At 41.9% G+C, this 20,112-nt stretch overlaps 2 protein-coding genes across 2 annotated transcripts; one reads left to right on the top strand and one right to left on the bottom strand.

Annotated features, from left to right (window-relative positions):
- Positions 1 to 2,341: 2,341 nt before the first annotated feature.
- On the bottom strand, positions 2,342 to 4,988 carry LOC142375190 (delayed-rectifier potassium channel regulatory subunit KCNS3-like). Its single transcript, XM_075459135.1, has 2 exons — positions 4,925 to 4,988; positions 2,342 to 4,383 (listed from the first exon to the last, which is right to left on the bottom strand). The coding sequence occupies exon 2, from the start codon at positions 4,377 to 4,379 to the stop codon at positions 2,880 to 2,882; it is 1,500 nt and encodes a 499-aa protein (XP_075315250.1). The 5' UTR covers positions 4,380 to 4,383; positions 4,925 to 4,988; the 3' UTR covers positions 2,342 to 2,879.
- Positions 4,989 to 13,492: 8,504 nt separating this feature from the next.
- On the top strand, positions 13,493 to 19,120 carry LOC142375650 (zona pellucida sperm-binding protein 2-like). Its single transcript, XM_075459795.1, has 20 exons — positions 13,493 to 13,532; positions 14,284 to 14,370; positions 14,450 to 14,571; positions 14,650 to 14,793; positions 14,927 to 15,025; positions 15,112 to 15,285; positions 15,571 to 15,673; positions 15,809 to 16,029; positions 16,145 to 16,301; positions 16,389 to 16,597; positions 16,686 to 16,800; positions 16,915 to 17,117; positions 17,201 to 17,315; positions 17,439 to 17,608; positions 17,695 to 17,789; positions 17,965 to 18,095; positions 18,311 to 18,500; positions 18,649 to 18,790; positions 18,882 to 18,978; positions 19,053 to 19,120. The coding sequence occupies exons 1-20, from the start codon at positions 13,493 to 13,495 to the stop codon at positions 19,118 to 19,120; spliced, it is 2,682 nt and encodes an 893-aa protein (XP_075315910.1).
- The last annotated feature ends 992 nt before the right edge of the window (positions 19,121 to 20,112 follow it).

Raw genomic sequence — 20,112 nt, forward strand, 5'->3', positions numbered from 1 at the left:
TGCTGCTTGGTGAATGCAAATATAAATCTAAAGGGTGAGGGTCGGGGGGTGGGGGGGGGGGGCAGCTTAAACAAACTGTATTGATTTGTTTTTTGATCCCAGTGTTTCTGACAGGAAGCCGATTGTTCAGTGACATCTTTTATCTTGGCGGTTTAATGCTCCACCACATCCAATCAGCTTTCATTTTACCCTACAGAAGTACTGAGGCAAGCGCCTTCTCTTTAGCCTTCATGTAATGAAGGTGGCTTAATCAAAAGAAAATTAAATAATAAAATAAAGCCTATACTCTGTGTGACCTTTACAGGTAATTGCCATTTTACAAATTAAACTAACTAAACACTGCATGAGGGCGCTGTATTGTTTGATTCGGGGTCAAATATACCTTCTGGGAAAGCTGGGACATACATTGACTCAGCTGTTTGTAGTCACACTCACTTGCTGAGTCCCAGACTTTATAGCCTGGTTGAAGCAGAGCTCCGAGTGTCTTCGTTGTCAAGTTTCACCCATGAATTTGCAATGAATTTTAAAAACTGTTATGAGTCTGGAGCTGATGGTAAATGTTCTTCTCTGTGTAATGTAGTTTTGGGATGTGCCACTGACTGCATCTGATGTTTAGGCTTTGTGTGCAAGAATAAACTGTGTATTGCAGGTGCAACACTTTTGTCATAAAAAAAAAAAAAAACTACACAAATGTGAATTAAGTAAATCTAAATTCAACTCAAACTACCACAAATACACTTAAACAACCCTAAATATACATCCATTTTGGCATTATAGGCTTGCAACACTTTCCAAAAAAAAATTGTTGAGAAAATAAGCTTTTGCCACTTTGGCATGTTCCCATTCCTTTTCACAAAATGTAAAAGATGTTCTGGAGTTGGGGCACTGAGTATATCAAGCAATAAAGTGAAATTTGTCCCCATTCTTGTATGGTCTGGGATTATACCAAACCTTTTGGAAGTCAGATCACACACACCAGCTGCTGTGGAAAAATCGTGAGAAAAGCAAGACACACATCATGAAATATCCACAATAAGTGAATGCTTTTTTTGGGGGGTAATGGTGAGAAAAGCACTTTTATCTCAAGATGCATTATCAGAAAATATATCCAGATACGTAGTCATTGTGAAAACGTCCATTAGCTTTTGGTCATTTGATGGCTGTTTTGAAGCCTTTATAAGCCTTGAAACTATGCACTCCATTTGGCTGTGACTTGTCAATCACTTTGCAGCCCCGTCCTAATGCGTGTCCTAATTTATATCTGTTTAACTGTAATCATGAGCCACAAATGATGAAATTAATAATTGATACCATAAGACAATTATGAAATGTTCACTGACGTAGTAATCTGAGTTAGAAGTGTAATTTTTCCATCGGATTCTATGCCGAAGGACTTCATTTTGCTATATACCATTCCTAAGACTTTTCTTGAGACAACACATTTTAACATCTATATAAAAATGCATATGGAAGGCATACCGGAGAAGCCACTGTCTGCACAACACACCTGCATGTTTTTTTTTATTGATAATCAATAAGTTACAGTTACAGTTCTTTGTCTGTCATTACAACAAATAGCAACTGACGAAAGCAATGAGCAGAAAATGTAGATTTTGCAGTATGTTAATCTACTAAATGATGCACACTTTACACAGGAAGCCCATGGATCGAAACTCATTTCAGAAAGTTAATGAAAAGCCTGAAAGTAACTGGGTTTATCTTTATAATCTGTCCACGTGAAGAAAGTGGGCTCCTGCAAGTCAGAAACCCAACTTCCACTCTTGTGTCTTTTACTACTATTTTAACAGCTTTCATTCTTCAACTGCCCCGAGACAGGCAAGCAGCTGAACTTTAAATTCCGTCTGAAAACAAATTGTTCAGGTAACATCTTGCTGTGAGAGAAGTCAACTGCATGAGTACAATGATGACCCCTGTAGAGACATTATTATTTCTTAACTTGCTTTTTGTAGTGCAGCAGCTCATCCAAGTGGAAATTACAACAGGGGACAGGAAATCGATACTGTGAGGAACACAAGAGGGTCAGTAGTTTAAGAATTCATTCTCAGTGAATTCTACCTCATAAATCGACCATTTCTACTTAGATTTTGGAGTATTTTTTGTCTGGAAGTGTTACAAGCACTGCAGAAATTAGATATTTTCATGTTGTCAGAATAAACATAAGTAAAAGTAGTAAACCAGAATCTAAAACTTACTGTCACAAAAGAGAAGAAACATCTTTCCTTTGAGTTTTATTTCATGTTCACACGAGTCCCCCCCCCCCCAGCATGCCAAAACAGCTTTCCAAAAAATAAGGTTAAGAACAACCTGTGCTTTCCACGGTGCTTTGAGAGAGTCATGTAATCTCTATTCCAATCCTATGCAACTATTTTTATTACTAGCTCTCAAAATGCATTTATATTTGGTCATGCAGGCTGCGTAACATCAGTCAACTGAAAGATCTGTAACAGCATTTTACAACATCGAACAGTGTTGTCATTCCAGCCTCTCGCATACGGCGAACTCTCCGTTCGAACTTTCAGCGAGCAGACAAATCAATGAAGGACATTACTTTGAAAAACATTAACATTATGGCCTCCTACATGCATCGTTGCAGTTTTCTCAAGCAGAAAATGGGATTTCAAAGCTCCAAGCAAGTTTCAGATAATTCCCTGTAGATTTCCTGGTTTTTAGTAACACTGTATATTTTCACGAGTAGAAAAAAAAACAAGACCTCCGTGGCCAACATATGTCTCTGTCAAACTGAAGGAGGAAGACAGTGCAGGAAGACAAGGCCAGTGATGGAGCTCTCTGCCCTCTGAGGCACGGAGTGATCTGCGGTCATAAAGGAACATAAAGTACTTAGAGAAATGGCAGGAATCTCATTTTGCGGCCCCATTTTCAAAAGTGTCATTATCAAACACCTCGATGTCCTGGAGACTGGAGGCATCTGTGACATCCCCTCCACTGCTCTCACTATTCCTGAAGGCAACGCTACCTATAAAGGGATAAACACTACCTGTGAACAAGTCTCTGATGTTATAATGTGGGAGTTCTGGGTCTTGCCTTTCAGGCTTAGTGATACCCTGTCCCTCCATGGCTTTGTTTCTTTGATAGTACTTTGAAAACTTATTAAAGATAACAGTGACGGGCAGGGCCACCAGTAATAGGCCACAAATGATGCATAAGGTGGCCACTATCTTCCCTGCCAGTGTCACTGGGCACGTGTCGCCATAGCCGACTGTGGTCATAGTGATCATGGCCCACCACCAACCTGAAGGGATAGTCCCCAGGGCTGTGTCCTTCTCGTCCTTCTCTGCAAAGTAGATAAGGGCAGAAAAGATGGAGATTCCGACTGAGAGGAAGAGGATAATCAGACCCACCTCGTGGTAGCTGTGGCGTATGGTAGATCCCAGAGCTTGCAGGCCGATGGAGTGGCGAGCCAGTTTGAGGATTCTGAGGACCCTCATGAGGCGCATAACCTGCACCACCCTCCCCACGTTTTCTAGGTCCTTGCTCTCCTCTGCCGTCACCTCATCGGCATTCTCCAGAGCTAAAGTGGCGTAAAATGGCAAAATGGAAGCGACATCAATGATGTTTAACGGGTTGCAGAGGAACTTCCTCTGAGACGGTGTTACGATCAGCCTGATGATGAACTCTGCAGAGAAGCAGGCGATGCATATCACCTCCAGGATGGTGAAGACAGGGTCCTCGATGGGCCTGTCATTGTCATCCACACGCTGAAATTCAGGCATGCTGTGGACGCACATGGCAACAATAGAGGTCAACACCACGCTGAGGGAAGCTACAGCAATGATCTTTGAGGCTGTGGAATGAGCTGGATCCTCCAGTCTTAGCCAAATGTAGCTCCTCACTTCTGCACACCAGGCACCTTTGAACTTGGCGAGGTCTTTATCGAGAGCAGAGAGCTCTTCAAAGGAAGAATCTAAGCTGGCCTGCTGCTGGTCATCACTCCTGATGTCCCAGTCTCCGTCTTCAATGTACTCCTTCCTCTCATGGTACCAGTTGCTGCAGCAGGAGCTGAGATGCAGCTCCTGGATGCCCCAGTACTCGATTTCCTGGCTGAAAGAAAAGACACAGAACTCCTCCATCATGTGGAGGCGTCCTGTGTGGTAGAAGTTGAGCACGCAGAGGAAAACCCGGGGATTTCTGTCAAAGTAGTACTCCTTCTCAGCCGGGCTGTAGTCGTCGCACAGCTCCAGGATGGCCGCCTCACTCTGACAGTGCAGCAGACGAGCCAGACGTGTGTGAGGGAAGCGGAGCAACATGTCTGGATTCACTTCATGCCGTACCCCTCCCACATTGAGATGGACCTGGTCCTCCTCATTCCCACGTTGGTGGAGGATTTGCCCATATCCCATGGTCCTGATGATACATGCAAAAACATCATAATAGGAGTGAAGCCTTTCATTGTTATTGATTTTTTTTTTATGCCATGAAAAAACCGATAACATTTCAGGCTCGTATGCTGTGTATTTACATAGATGGATGTCTTTTCGACCATTCTGATCCTCTGTAGGACAAAGATCAATACAGAACACACAGGAAATGGCTTGTTCTGGGGGGAGAAGAGGTGTGAGGTACTGTCACTTATTTGAGGGCTCAAGTGGAGGATTATCCCCAAAGTAATCAAATTACAGAGTAAACTCGACTAACTCAGAGGAAATGAGAGGCAACAAGTTGAAACTAAACCCACACATCCATTATCAAAGCAATGCAAACACTCATTTCCAGCACGTGCATTTGTCTATATTTTTCTGTGGGTATAAAAGCCTCTCATCCAGCCGTCGCTGGGTTGCGAGGCGTGCTGACTTAAAGATGAAACCAAGGTTTTTCCACTGATACTTAATTGTCAACACTTTGATATTGACTAAAACTGAGCATAAAATATAAAGCTTAAACATACCTGTGCTTGGAGCCGTTCTTTCCATTAAAATAACTTTTATCCGGCTGGTTTTGTGTTCTTAATCTTCTGAAGTACTGCGCGGTGCCGCAGCTCCGGAGACGGGACAAGAGGAGCTGGAGGCGGGACAGAGGCGCAGCGGCAGCTTGTTCCCTTTTAATGGGAACAGGGAGGGGCGAGAGGAGAGCAGAGGGAGGGAGGCTGCAAAGATGTGCAGATACCCCCCCCACCATAACGACTACAGTTCATGTTGCCATTTTATTAGTAATACAGCTAAATATAAGCTTTCTTTACCCCCTTCACGAGTGCCTCTGTGAAGGCTGCACCTGCAAACACTTGAAGTGTAATGTAAAGTGTATCTTGGCTTGCATTTGAGTGAAAGAGCTGCAGCTTGTCTGCACACCGGAAAGAGGAGTAAGATCAGACTCTGACATCTTAATCTAAAGCGCTGCTGGCATGCTGAGGGCCAAACGCTCTGATACCCTTCTTGACAGCAAAAGAGAAATACAGCATACAATAAAAAGAAAAGAAAAAAAGTTGAGTCAAACAACTCCCAATAACCTATCTTTTTCTATATTAAAAAATCAATTGAAAATTTGCATCCAAGAAATAATTTGACAAACTGTCAATCACACATATTTTAATCAGCATCTATATGGGCTGCTGTAGCTAAGTTGTCTCCTCCACACAAATAGCTGTCAGATTTTGGCTCAGTCTGGGCTACTTTTGATATTTATAGGTTCAGTTATGGCACTAGCAGGTGTTACGAGGACCAGATGTGGCCAGAGTGGTCATGAGTTCAGATTTTGGGCACGAGCTGTGTGGGTTAGATGTGGACCAAATGTCATAAGCCAGCTTTGACATGGGTTACAGCAAGTGTTGTAAGGGCTAGATGTGGGCCAAATGCCCAAAGAAAATATTTGGCCGAGTTTACACAGCCACTATTATCCTGAGTCAACACTGAAAACTGCAGGATATGGGACGTTTGGGCTAAATATTTTTGATACCCTTCGTTGAGGACAATGTATAGAAACCCCACAACTTCAAAAATGTGTTCCGTCACGCAAGGAAAAACTTGTTAGTAGAATAAACTAATTAAGTTTTTGTGCAAGTTTTATGTTTTGTAAGGAGTCTGCTGCAGTTGAAACAGGTTGAAAATAGATTATGTATCAAAATCTCTGTTCTTATGTTTTCATGTCGTCTTTGTAAAACACCTAATAAACACTATTTCTTGGTTCTTTCAAACGCATGTGAGACATTTTTAGACAGACAAAGAGCTTAATTGTATGAATCTTTAGTTCAGATCACATTTGTTTGATTGTGATTGATTTTGATTGTGTACATGACCCCTTACTTTTAAATGCTTTTCAGAGTTTTAATTTTCAGTCCTGGTGGCTATATACTCTTTATTATTTTGAGACTACCTTTTAGGTGCTGTTTACACATGCCCGGGTATTTTGATTAACGCACATTTTCTAACCTTTGTTTGCAAAAAAAAACTAGATGCACACAGCCCCGTTTAAAAAAAAAAAACACGTCTACATTGATCCGCATAAATACGCTGTCAGGAGCTGTTAAATTACGCCAAGCCTGACGGTGGCAGTGTTAGAACAATGAGAATTCCACACAAGCCAATCAGAAGCCTAATAGAGAACCGCTGACAGGAAGAACTTCCGGATCCTTTTCAAGAAGAAAATATGGCGCCAGGCTCATGTGTGTGGACTGATAGCACAGCCCTTTTACAGACAGCCGTTCCACTTCCTATTCGCCCCATTATAAAAAATTTGGCTGCAGTTCAGTTGATTTTCTCTGGGGGCGCTGGCAAGCGAGTGCAGAATGACCATTTTCCATAGGGCTGGCGCTAATAACTCAAAAAATGTCCCCGCTAGCGGCTGAAACCTGAAAATAATACTGTGATTTCTGACAGAGGGATGTGAATTTATATCGAAAGTACAATAACCTGGGAGTTATAGCTTTCTGTTTTCTTACAGGTCTGGCATTTGCGAGTCAGTATCCGCTAGCATCTAGCTAACGGAATCTGAAGAACGCACGGCTGATTACGACCGGCTGCTTTACGGCACTCGTCCACTGTACCAGAGTGCTAACCTGGTGCCGCTAACAACAACCAAAGCTAAACCAGAGGCTAGTCAGAGAGTATGTAAAAGGGCTGTGCTGAAATCTGTAACTATTTGAGCTAACACCTCTCTGCTAGCTCAGCGCTAGGACTGACCATGCCGTAAAGTGATGCCACATGCGTGACGTCACTCGGGATGCAATACTGACAATAAATGTGTATTTTTAACAAATCTAGTGAGTCTAAAAAATCAAACCAAGTGCCGTTTGAAAGGATAATTTATCCTGCCTTTAGGAAAATTAAAATGAAAAAATATAAAAAATTCTATCAAAAGCAATGGCTGCATCTAAGGTGGATTTCATAGTACCACCATAGAGTTCGGCGTGCTCTGCACTGCTTCGTTGGCGCCCCTAGAGTGCAGTACCACCCGGAAATAGCCGCCAGTTTTCCCTCTCCTCATAATAGAGACTCTCTGCTGATAGCGAGACTGAGCTACAGAAGCTCCGCAATTGCTGCCCTCTGCCCGCGCCCTAATGCGCCTTTGTTGTTCAATACATTATATGACTGTAATTTTCAAAATCACACAAGCGAGTATAGCTCTCAACAACAGAAATGCTGCTAGTCAGGGGCGGATTGGGAAGTATTTTTCCACCGGGACAATTTTTCCCTTGCCGGCCTCATACCAAAAAAAAATCTATTGTAACAGGGGGTTTCAGTTACGTCATCACGGGAGCGCACGAATTTCAGCTGGTGGGCAGGAAGCTGGACTACAGCATAGCAACAACATGGAGAATATGGAGATGAGTGAATATTGTAGTGGTTTGGAGCCGGCACATAGGGAAAGATGTTTGGCGTTAGTTGAGAAATACATTGGGCGTGACACATACTTAATGAAAATGTCCGAATTTTCGCAAAACCGGAACAATTTGCCGAAAATAGAGGCTGTGGACATGACGAGCTACCTGGTTCTCCAGACGTCTTACTACACCAAGCAACAGATGAAGGCCCACAAAAGTTTGGAAGCATACAACTATTACCACAGCGGATGGATCAGCAAACTCGGAGTAAAACGTCTACAGAATGATTGTGTTTTGGTGTTCGCCAGGGTAAGTTTGTTTTGTTTGTTTATGGTGCATTATCCCAATGGAAAATGCAGTGTGTAGTGCAGGGCTGGGCAGTAAAGCAGAACTTAACATGTTGAATGCCGAGCTGTGAATGTTGGCATTCATGTTTTGATAAAATGCCGAGATCCAAATATCCAAATGCTGACATTGTGTCTTTGTTAGCCTAATGCACGAGAGAGAGAGTGAGCGATTCTGTTGTCGAGAACTTGGGAGCTAATGTGCGCTGTTAGCACTTTGTGGATACTACTGAAACGTGAAGATTCTGACAAATTTGTTTTGTTTAGATCAACCACTCTCAGAGATCGCATGAAACACCGATGACGGTGTCTTAGCTCTGTGTTTTGGTAACCCAGCTTGACCGTCGGAGCCCAGTCCACTGACTCAGTAGCTAACAACGCGCTGGGGCAGCCTTCAAAACAAAGCCCAAACGTAGCCCGTATTACATTACTGTTGATTGGCATTTAACAACATAATACTTTACTGCACTACTACTAGACAGTTAGATTTCCCACATACCTTTGAAAAGTGGTCACCGCAGACACGAGCATTTGCAGATTCAGCCCCTCCAGTCTGTAAACGTAGGTTAACTATCCACTTTTTACGGCGTTGTTCTGTGAGTTTTTTTTCCATTTCTCACCTCTATGGGCGATTACCTTAGGTACTCGATAGTAACCCTTTCCCTTCTCTCGGTTAGACCGATTGCAAGCAACATCCAAAAACGGCACAAAACTGAGGCATTTTGGGCAAAAAGCGGCAGACAAAACACAGTTTTTTCAATGGGCTCCAGCTCAGGTTGCCCACCACCTGGGTTCACGCGCTTAGAAAAATACGGAAGTGACGTCAAGTGAAACCCACCTCCTAATGCTAGTGCAGATTTAAAAGCGTATAAAAGCCTTTTGTTGTATTCTGTGCATTGCCACTAGTTGGCATACTGGGGGCATATGGGCGGTACGGGAACCAGGGAGGAGAAGAAGAAGTGAATGCTGCTGCTGCCAGCCACGTACTGCCAGTCGGCTTACAAGGGCCGTTGACATTATGTTTAGGCCGGCCGGCCCGGCGGGATAAGTCCCAGAAGTCCAGACGGCCAATCCGCCCCTGCTGCTAGTACCTCCATGCTTGCCAGATAAACAATGGACGGAGAGAATGGCGTTATCACGCTAGCATCCTGCCAATATGGCGGATAGGGGCGGGGCTCTGTACTATGACGACAACTCCGCATTCCATTCTAAAAACCCCGTTTTCGTCTCTTTCAACCAGTTTACACACAAACGCTAAACGGAGTTTTTAAAAAATCTCCACTTTTGCCAGAATTTTTTTTTAGCTTCGTTTTCGGAGGAAAAAACTCCGTTTGTGTATAAACGAAAGGCACAAACGAAGGTAAAGGTCTTCGTTTATCAAAATACCCGGGTATGTGTAAACAGCACCTTAATCAAATTGAGCCATGAGATGCAGATTTGTTCTACTCAGTTTCCTAATGCTTTTTTTGCATGAAATTTGAAATGAAAAAGTGTCAATGTTTGATATCTGGTCTTTATGCTATTTTCAATAAAATACAGGGTGTTTGTATTCTGATTTCATCTACAATTTTTGCCTTCTTTGCAGAAAAAGGGTCATATAGGCAAAGCTTGTTTTATTGTTTCCTTTATTCTTACCACTGCATGGGCATTACGCACTTTGCCAATTACATTGGATTAATAATACAAACTTAGTGAAAGCCAAATTAAACAAGGTAAATCTCTTTGTAGTGCATAGTCCCGTTGGCCAGTCCATGTTCCATGTACAAGTTGGTGATCATTTTGGTTCTTTTATAGGCAAGGTAAGGCAAGGCCAGGCGTCTTTATTTATATAGCGCATTTCATACCACAGGCAACTCAATGTGCTTTACATAAAGACAAGGCATTTAAAAGCATAAAGCAGCATAAAAACAAGCAATTTAAAGAGAAAAAAATAGAATAAAAATTAAAAGCAATCAAAAGAAGAGGGGAAAAAGAAAAATATAAACTCAACTGTTAGATTCGGTTTTTTAATTGGAAGCTCAAGAACGGACCGGTGTAACTCAAGTGAAAATTAAGTCTTTATTGATGGCAACAAGTGAACTATTTCAGCGCTGGTCTCGGTATGACAGGACTCTCGCAGGAGTCCCCGTTTCCGGTAACATTTTGTATTTATATGTCTCATTGTTTCACACGTTGGATCCCTTATTGATCAAACATGATTGGATATGAGTAGGTTCTTCGTCATAAGCCAAATAATGTCTCTGAGTAACCCAAATAATGTGTGTGCTTTCCGCACCTGGTTCTCAGGGTCCCCTGTTCTGTCTGGGTCAGTCTCAGTTAAGGTCATGTCTCGTGTCCCTCCTGGATCACTTTAGGTCATCATGGAAAAGTACTGAGACTATTTAATTTATAATGTCCAAGAACAACGCCAATCTTTACACAACCATAAGCACACCGAAAGAGAAATGTTTTTAACCTGGATTTAAAAGTGCTTACAGTTGTGGCTGATTCAGTTCTGCTGGTTGTTTGTTCCAGTTGTGTGCAGCATAACAGCTAAAAGCTGCTTCACCGTGAACTCTGGTCTCCACTATCTGACCTGAGTCAGTAGATCTCAGAGCTCTACTGGGTTTATACTCTACTAGCATGTCATTCATGTATTCTGGACCTAAACCATTCTGTGATTTGTAGACGAGCAGCAGAACTTTAAAATCTATTCTGTATCTGACCGGGAGCAAATGTAAAGACTTGTCTTTTTTAGGAGTGGCTTGATGGCAGCTACTTTTAAGGGTTTAGGAAACGTGCCTGATTGAAGTGAGCAGTTTATTAGTTGCTGCAAATCTGTTTGGACAGAGCTTACAATAGTTTTAAAGAAGTCAGATGGCATTGTGTCAAGACAGGATGTCGATGGTTTAAGATGCTGGACTGTTTCTTCTATGGTTTTTTGGTCAACTGTATTGAATTCTGACATCATAGTTGATTGATTCCTAGGTGGTTTTAAGGATTGCGTCATTTTATTATTTTTCTCATTTATGTTGATATTTAGCCTTATGGATTTGATTTTTTCATTGAAAAAACAAGCAAATTCATTGCATTTTTCTGTGGAACAGAGTTCTGAAACTATCTGTTTTGGGGGGGTTGTCAGCTTATTAACCATAGCAAACAGAGCACGAGTGTTGTTGATGTTCTTATTAATCATTTCAGATAAGTGTTGCTGTCTAGCCCGGAGTAACCCGTATTTAAAATTACAAAGACAAAGGTCAAGGTGAATTTGAAGTTTAGTTTTTTTCCATTTACGCTCTGCTTTCCTGCATTCTGTTTTCAAGGCCTTTACCATCATAGTGTTCCTCCATGGTGTCCGCTTTCTGCTCAAAATACATCTGTGACCCAAAATACATCTGTGATATGTTCAGAGAATATAAACCTAGCAGAGCTCTTAGATCCAAGGACTCAGGTCAGCTGGTCCAGTCCAGAGTCCAGACTAAACATGGAGAAGCAGCATTTAGCTGTTATGCTGCAAACAAGTGGAACAAACTGCCAGTGGAGATTAAACTTTCACCAAATGTAGACATTTTTAAATCCAGGTTAAAGACATTTCTGTTCTCATGTGTCTATGCATGACATATCTTTTAACTGATCTAGACTGTTGCTTGTTTTTAAATTAATTTAAATGATTTTAGTTGTTTCTCTTTACATTATTTTATGTATTTTAATGCTTCTTACACGCCCTGCTGCAATGCTTTTATTTTATGTAAAGCACTTTGAATTGTTTGTACATGAAATATGCTATATAAATAAATTTTATTTGATTTGATTTGATTTGATTTGCTCAAGATCATCTTATTTTTAACAGGTGCAACAGTATCCATAACATTTGAGATTTTCAAGTTAAAGTTATCTAAGAGTTCATCAACTGTCTCTGCTCTCGCAGTTGTTGACATAGCTATAACTTCCATAAACTTAGCACTGGTATTCTCATTTATGTATCTTTTTCTAACAGACACACGGGTTAACTGACTGTTTGGAGTTAACTGTAAGTCAGAGAACACACAGAAATTATCAGAGAGCGCCAAGTCCTTGATATCAACAGAAGAAATGTCAACACCTTTAGAGATAACCAGATCCAGTGTGTGGCCTCGAGTATGTGTGGGTCCGTTCACATGTTGAAGGAGGCCAAAAGTGTCAAGTAGAGAGCAGAGTCCTTTGGCATTTGTGTCCATGTTATTGTCCATGTGAATGTTAAAATCCCCTGTTATGATAAAAAAGTTATACTCAGTACAGATAACTGACAGCAGTTCAGCAAACTCATCAAAGAAAGTTCTAAAAAAACAGAGATATTCAAAAGAGCTAAAATCACCAAGTCAAATTTCTTTGCACTGAAAGACTGATTTAAAAATGGTGGCAACTCCCCCGCCCTTCTTACCACTTCGACACTTATTGATAAAACTGAAATTTGTTGGTGCTGCCTCATTGAGAATGGTATCACAGCTACATTCAGTCAGCCATGTTTCACTAAGAAATAAAAAGTCGAGATTATAGGTCATGATCATGTCATTTACTAAGAGGGATTTGTTGGCTAGTGATCTAATATTGAGTAGGGCTAATCTCGTGGAGACAACAGGTGATACTGGTGTGTTTCTGGGTTGACACACTATATTCAATAGATTGGTAGATTTAACTGAACCTTTTTTTATTTCTCACCAGTTTGACCACTTTTCTGTTACCTGTCATCACAGGGATTGAAAAGGCTGTCTGAATACCATAGGGCCCTGACTTTATCTGGGGAAGAGCATTTTTTTTTTTTTTTAATGCCTTTAATGTTAGGATAGTTTGAGAGAGACAGGAAGCAGAGAGAGGGGAAAGACACACAGTACAGGGCCACTTGGTGCGGGAGTCGAACCAGGGCCAGCTGCAGCGAGGACTGTAGCCTCTGTACATGGGGCGGCTGCTTAACCCACTACGCCACCAACCGCCCCGGGAAGAGCATTCTTGATATCAGTATTACAGCCTGGACCCGGCACATATCAGTCAGACTCACAGATATTATGATTCAGAGGAGGTGGGGGGGCTTGGTGACTTTTGTTTGAGGGTTGTTTCCAACGTGACGGACGTGGTGGAATGGGAGGGGCTGGATGAGGTGGGATGTTAGGGGGGAAGAATATGGGATTTTGGCGTGGTGTCAATTGTATTCCAATATTGAGAAAGCTCTTCATCCTGTCAGGGAAATCCAGAAGTGAGGAGTCCAGACTGAGTGGAGAGAGCTGGGGGCTGGGTGGGGTCCGGGGGGGCGAAGGCTGGGGGTTTCTCACTGGGGCTGGGGGAGACTCCGCCTGTTGGGCTGTTGGGGCTGGTGAAGACTCCTCATCTTGGGGTGAGGATGATGACGTTGCAGGTTCTTTCTGGATCCGCTGTCCTCCATGGTCAGTCCTTGTCTCAGCGCCCTCACCAGAGCATTGTCTTATCTGTTGTTTTGGCTCATTTTGTCCTGTCTTGTCCTTGAAAGGAGCTGCTGGTGTGTGACGCAGAGAGTAAAAAATGTTGGAGCTTAGCAACTGGAGGAAGCAAATTTCCTTGCTTCCTCCACTCATATCACAAGTGAGAGGGACTAAAATGTGAGGAAAGAATTAGAGGATGTGCAAAATAGGAAATGAGTCAAGGAGTTTGAAATTTACCATGGGCATAACATTGGAAACCTAGATCACCTGTTGGCACTGAACGTGGCAGCAAATGAGGGCCTCCACCCAATTATCCTCATCAGGCTGTAACTGGATTCACCTGTTTTTGGCTGTATTTGTTGGTGAGCCGGACCCATCCTCAGTGTAGCCAAAGAGTAGGCCTGCAGAGTTCAGGTCCAGCACAAACTTCATCAGAAGCTGTGAACGAAGAAAAACTTAAAACTAAAACGGGAACTCTGGCGGTACAGTCTCCTATCTATTGCACCATGGGCCATTTACTTGGATTGAGGTGAGTACTTTTATTTCTTGTTCAGTCATTTCTCCTTACTTAAGTTTGCATTTGCTCTTTAAGGCTGCAATCTTTTTCAGGTGGCTCTTTCTCTTGCTATTGTTCTCAAATGTTGAGACCCAAAAAAAACCCACTTTAAGTAAGTATTTTTATTTTTATTTAAATTCTGATTTGGTTGCGTTGGTACTCACATTTGTTTAATCCCAGGTATTGACACAATATGTCTGGGGAATGTCATGCGTGTGGATGTTGGCCCTCTTGGAGGAAAACTTTTGGAAGTTGCTGCTTCCATAAGTAAGACGGCACTTAATTTCTATATTTCTTGACCCAGAAGGAGTTGCAAACTTCTAATCCTCTTTTCTCTTCTCCTCAGATAACTCTGTTGTTGTTATCACGCCAAGCTTGGCATCTCAGTGTGGCTTCAGAGTGAAAACAGAAAAGCCTGGCAACACCATGATTTATGCTTCCCTCCCAAACTGTTTTGCTCAAAATGTGGTAATAAGGCTAGATATTTTCAAATGGTATGAAATGTGCACCTCTTAAGAAAAGTGCCTCAAAATAATTTCTTTGTAGGAAGATAAAATGTTCACAACCACACTACAACTTCGGGTCCACGGAAACCGCTTTGCTGAAGATGAGCTGTACCAAGTGACTGAAACCTGCCACTACACTGCCTGGGCCTCCAGGGAAATCATCTGTAACCAAAACTTTATGGAGGTAAGGGAATGCAGCAAAGGCCATGTTCCAGTCTGCATAAATGGCTCTAAAGCCTGTTTCAGTGTCGAGGCTGGTGCGCTTGACTTGATTGCAGAGAAATTGGTTGTAACTGACAACATGGCTTTGTCTTTAGGTGTCTGTGAAAAGGGCAGCGCCACATGACTACACTCTGCCTAAACCTTCCATCCCACAGGCTAGTGGTCAATCTGTTACTTCTCGACGAGCTGCAGAGGTTAACTTTTAATTACTTTGACTTTCTGAAACCATTCTGGATCCATGGTTTAGATGCAAAGTCACACATTGCTGTTTACTTTGCAGAAACTGCCTATAGATGCAGGATTTAGACTGACAACAGTGGTGTTCTTCACACCTGCCGGGGAAAAGACGATGAGCGTGGCTGATGCCCATAGAAACGGGTATGGGATTGGAAATACTCCTACGAGGCTGGTTCTTCGAAGCCCAATGATGGCACCAGAAACGTACACTCAACATGTGAGTCGGTGCATTTCACTAAACTAAATCCAAATGAACTATGGTTAAATGACTCTTAACCTATAAGATTACTTGCTGCTTGGAGATGGTATCAACTGAGTTTGGATTAAATGTGATCAAGTTTTTTTTTTTTTTTTGACTAGGCACACTGAAATTTATTAGGCTGCATATTTAAGTTGCACTATGCTGCTTCACCAACCTTTTCGTAAGGGTGGGAGCATGTGTTTACACAGTATGGCTCATTATGTTTTAAAGCGTTTAACTGTACACAACTTTTCCCCACAGTTTGCAGGGGTTACAATGAGGGTTTTCAAAACTTCTATCATCTTTGAAAAGAAGTGGTTGGCAAGTCAAATCGATGCCACAGCTGCTTGCCCAATGAAGGAAGGTAATGAAATCCAAATCTATTGGCAGCTGTGCCCTCTGATTGGCTAATGTAACTGTACAGTGTCATGCAAGCAGTTTGCTTGGCCCTTTCAGGCTTGGATATATTTAAATGTCATGTCTCTGAATTTGCACACAGGAAGTGTTTTCTTCACCTCTGACACAATCACCTGGTACCTTCCCCGGCAAATCGACCCAATGATCTCCTCTGAGCACTTTAATCTGCTTGAGGTGCACTTTGGACTCGATGGTCAAAGGCTCAACGCTGAAACGATGCATGCTCGACAATACTCTTTATCTCTCAATGACCTCTACATTGTTGTTCAAATTCCCATTGGGGCTGTTGGTGGCCACTATAAGGTGACTGGTTGTAGTATTTGAGACTCTTCTGTAAAATTCTATTTATATTTTTTTTGCATAATCCATAAATGCCAATCTTGTGCAACTGAACCAACTCTTAACTGTTCCTCTTTAGAGTCATATTCAACAAAATCAGTACCATGTCTCTTATGTGATTGAGCCAATGCTTGAGATGCTCTGGGCTGAAGACTCCCCACATGAGCAAACAAGATACAAAGTCCTCTTTCACATTGCAACACACCTACTGCCCCGACCTCTCCAACTTGTCGACGGTGAGTTTAATCATCATAATTTTTTTTTTTTATCTTGAACTGCAAGCTGATTGAGTTCTAATCTCCATTTGCCTCCCCAAAAAACAGAAACTGTTCCAGCAGAGCAAGTGTTCAAACTGGTGCTGGGGCACTTTGCCTTGGATGTTGCTCTAATAAACATATCCTTCCCCTCGGAGGTTTTAACCCTGACCGACTGCCGTGCAAGAGGCTTTAACATCATGGAGCACATATCAGTTAACGGCAGCACAAAGATCTTTGCCCTACAGGTGCCCTTCACAGACCCTGCTGTCTCAAAGGTAAGATTTCATGCCAGCATGAATAACTTCGTGTCAATCACTTTTGTATATCAAATGTGACACAAATTTGGTTGCTGTTTTCCAACAGATGGGAGATGGCGTTGTCGCCTACTCTCTTCACTTGACTTTTGGCTTGCTGGTGCTGGATAGTTTTGTTACATTTTCTCACACGGCTCATGTGGAAGCTGTTTCACCAAACATGGGTCAGTACTTATCTGATTGGACTAATTTAGTCCTACTTTTGACTCAAAAATTAATCTTGCAACTAAACCAAAGGGCCCCCCACAAGTTTACTAAACTTTTCTTCCCTCCATCAGCATTACCACCCTCTGTTTCTGGCGGTTGTGATCATCAAAACTTCTATGTCCTTGTGAAATATGGATCCCAAAGCTTCCGCTTTCAGACCACAGTGGGAAAACAACTGTTGACCCCCAGTTTGGCCCAGCATTATAACTACATGGAGAACGGAACACACTTCAGTTTTACTGTGCCATTTTCAGCCTCTGATGTTGCAGTTGAGGTGTGACTCGTTTCTAAATTCTGGAGCCAGTACAAATGATCACTGGATTAACTTTCCTCTTTGCATGCTTGTCTATCTCTAAGGCTGTGAAGTCTTCATCTATTAGAAGCAGGCTTAATGTGGTTTTGAGTAATCCAGAAACTAAATCTGAGATTCAAGACTTCTCCTTGGTTTGCAACTTTCCCTCTGGACTGACAGGTTTGTTCTTTCCTACCTCTTTTTACTGTGGATTTTGGAGGGAGGTTTATTAACTTTGTAGATGTATTGAATGGCTGCTTTTTTTTTTTTTTTTTTTTTTTTTTTTTTTAAAAATCCCCCCAGAGTGTTTCCCAAATGGAACCATGACAGCTCTGGCTGTAAAGGTGGATTCTGTTCCTGCTCTGAACCCACGTCTGCTCACCCTCCAAGATCCCACCTGCGGCCCCGTCTATAGTGACGACCACTACGCTTACTTTGTGTTCACTGTAAATTCTTGTGGGACCACAAGGAAGGTATTGTGCTACTGAATACCTTTATGATGGTAACATTGACTACTGTGACTCATGGCTCTAAAAAAATTTTTTTTACTTTCATGCAGTTTTTGCCTGATTCCATGCTGTATGAAAATGAAATCTCACTACCAGATGAGCTTGAAATGAAACCAGGATCAGACTCAGAGGAGCCAGAATATGAGTGAGTGTCCCTTAAGTTTTTTTTTTTTTTTTTTTTTTTTTTTAAAAGATTAATATAGTCTTGGTTTCTGAACTACCAAGCTGTAGCTTTAAAAGCTGCAAAGAACTAAAGCTTGTAGTTCAAATGCAAGTTGTACTCTGCTGTTGACAATAACTGTACCCTCTTTAAAATGTAGGTTAAAGATTTCATGTATCTATGATATCAACACAAGCCATGCTGTGGCCTTCTACACCAGACTTCGCAGGAGTGAACCATATGCTGAAAACTCAACAGGCCTGCTACAAATTGAAATGAGACTCTCTTTAGGTAAGAGGCATACCTTGTCTAGTAATCCTGAGCAAACTGTGCCATTGAACTGTGTAATGGCCTGTCCTTTAACAACATGGCTAGTATTTGTCGTCCTCAAATAACCAGGGGCTGTTGGACAAGTGCCCTAAACATTGGAGACTACTAGAAATTTGATGGGGCAATAAATACCAGTGTCAATTTTAACAGACCTCCTGCTATAATACTGTCTCCAGATAACTTCTACAGCACATTCCAAACAGTTGAAGACTATCCCATTGCAAAATATCTGCAACAGCCACTGTACTTTGAGGTCCAGCTGATGGGGTCTACAAACCCTAAAGTATCGCTCGAGCTGGAAAATTGTTGGGCAACACAGGATGAGGACAGGAATTCCCAACCCAGATGGAATCTGATCATTAATGGGTAATGTTGCAGCAGGGTGTTTGACAAATGGGCATAATTTTTGAACAGCTGCATTAAAAGCTAGCACTGAAGCATGTGCTCCTGTCAAACAAGGCAATGAGTTGTTTGGAACTTCCTCTGAAGAGTAACTATCCTTGAAATTCTCCAGCTGTCCAAACCCAGTGGACACATACCAGGTGGTCTTCCATCCAGTTCAGGCTGATTCAAGAGTTCAGTATCCCTCTCACTTCAAGCGCTTTGAGGTCCAGATGTTTGCATTTGCAGAAGGCGAAGATGATTTGAACGGCCAGGTAACCTTGACAAGGGTTTTTTTTTTTTTTTTTTTTTTTTTTTTTTTTTCCTTCCCTTCTAAATTGCAATGACAATCAATTTCTCTCGCAGCTCTTTGTCCACTGCGATATTGTGATCTGTGATGCCAAAAATCCTCTTGGTGGAGTCTGTGGTGGGCAGTGTCCAAACCCTGAAAGCAGTGCGAGAGGTATGAGGCTGCATATTTTTCAGAAACTGTCAACATTGGCAACTGGACACTCAATGTCAGTTTTCTTTTTACAGGTCAACGACATGTTTCAGATTTTCATGATTTCAGTCATGTGTCTGCTGGACCAATAATCATAAACTAATAAAAGCATTTTTTTAAAATCACTTCTGAATTGTATTGACAAGGACCTTTTATGCAAATATAAAGGTTGGGAATGGGTGTGGGGAACTCGCCAAACTGTGCAAAATGCAGTCAACTAATTGTGTTTAGAATATTCACTAAAGAAGCCATTTCTTACCTAATAATTTAGTTTGTCCCTTGACAGTGTAAGTAGGGGTTTGTAGTAACTGCATCTAAACTAAGATGCAGTTTTACAGAAGGGCTGTTTGGCATGAGGTCAGCACTATAGCAGCTCAACCAAGTAGAGGTCTATGATCTCAGGACCTTTTATAGCTGCAGAAACCCAAAATGGTGACGACTAAATAGCTGGTTTTAAAACCATTTTATCACAACCTTGTAAATGCAATATTTAAGTCGTCTCAAGAGTTGAACACATGAGATTAAGCCTTTACAAATATCACTTTATGAATCTGAGATGGAGGCCACTGGTCTTCAAGCACCTAAAGTCTAGACTGCAGGTAGGCCAGTTAAACAATTATCCTGTAAAGCATGCTGTTGTAATGGATGCAGTATAGTAGTGCATACAATACCAGTTGCACCTTAGGTTTATTTCATGACAATCTACATTGTAGCTTCTCACTGAGGGTGACTATGAACACCTATTGAATTATGTAGTGAACGGTGTGAAACACCTCAATGATTTTTCTAGAGTCTTCAAAATAGCCACCCTTTGCTTGCTGCTTGGCATTCTCTCAGCTTCATGAGGCAGTCACCTGAGATGGTTTTCCAACAGTATTGAAAGAGTCCAGGGGTCCGTTTCACGTAGCAGGTTCAACCAACTCTGAGTCTATTCCTGATCTCAGAGTTGATATTCTGAGATAGAAAACCCTGAGTTTTCGGTTCCAGAAATGCTGATTTGAGTGAGGTTAATCAACTCTGAGTAAGTTCACCTTGAGTTTAGCGTGTGCACCACAACTTTAAAAAGCCAGCATCAATGGAGCCCCGATTCGACGA

The sequence above is a fragment of the Odontesthes bonariensis genome, chromosome 24, assembly GCF_027942865.1.
Source record: "Odontesthes bonariensis isolate fOdoBon6 chromosome 24, fOdoBon6.hap1, whole genome shotgun sequence".
Lineage (NCBI taxonomy): Eukaryota > Metazoa > Chordata > Actinopteri > Atheriniformes > Atherinopsidae > Odontesthes > Odontesthes bonariensis.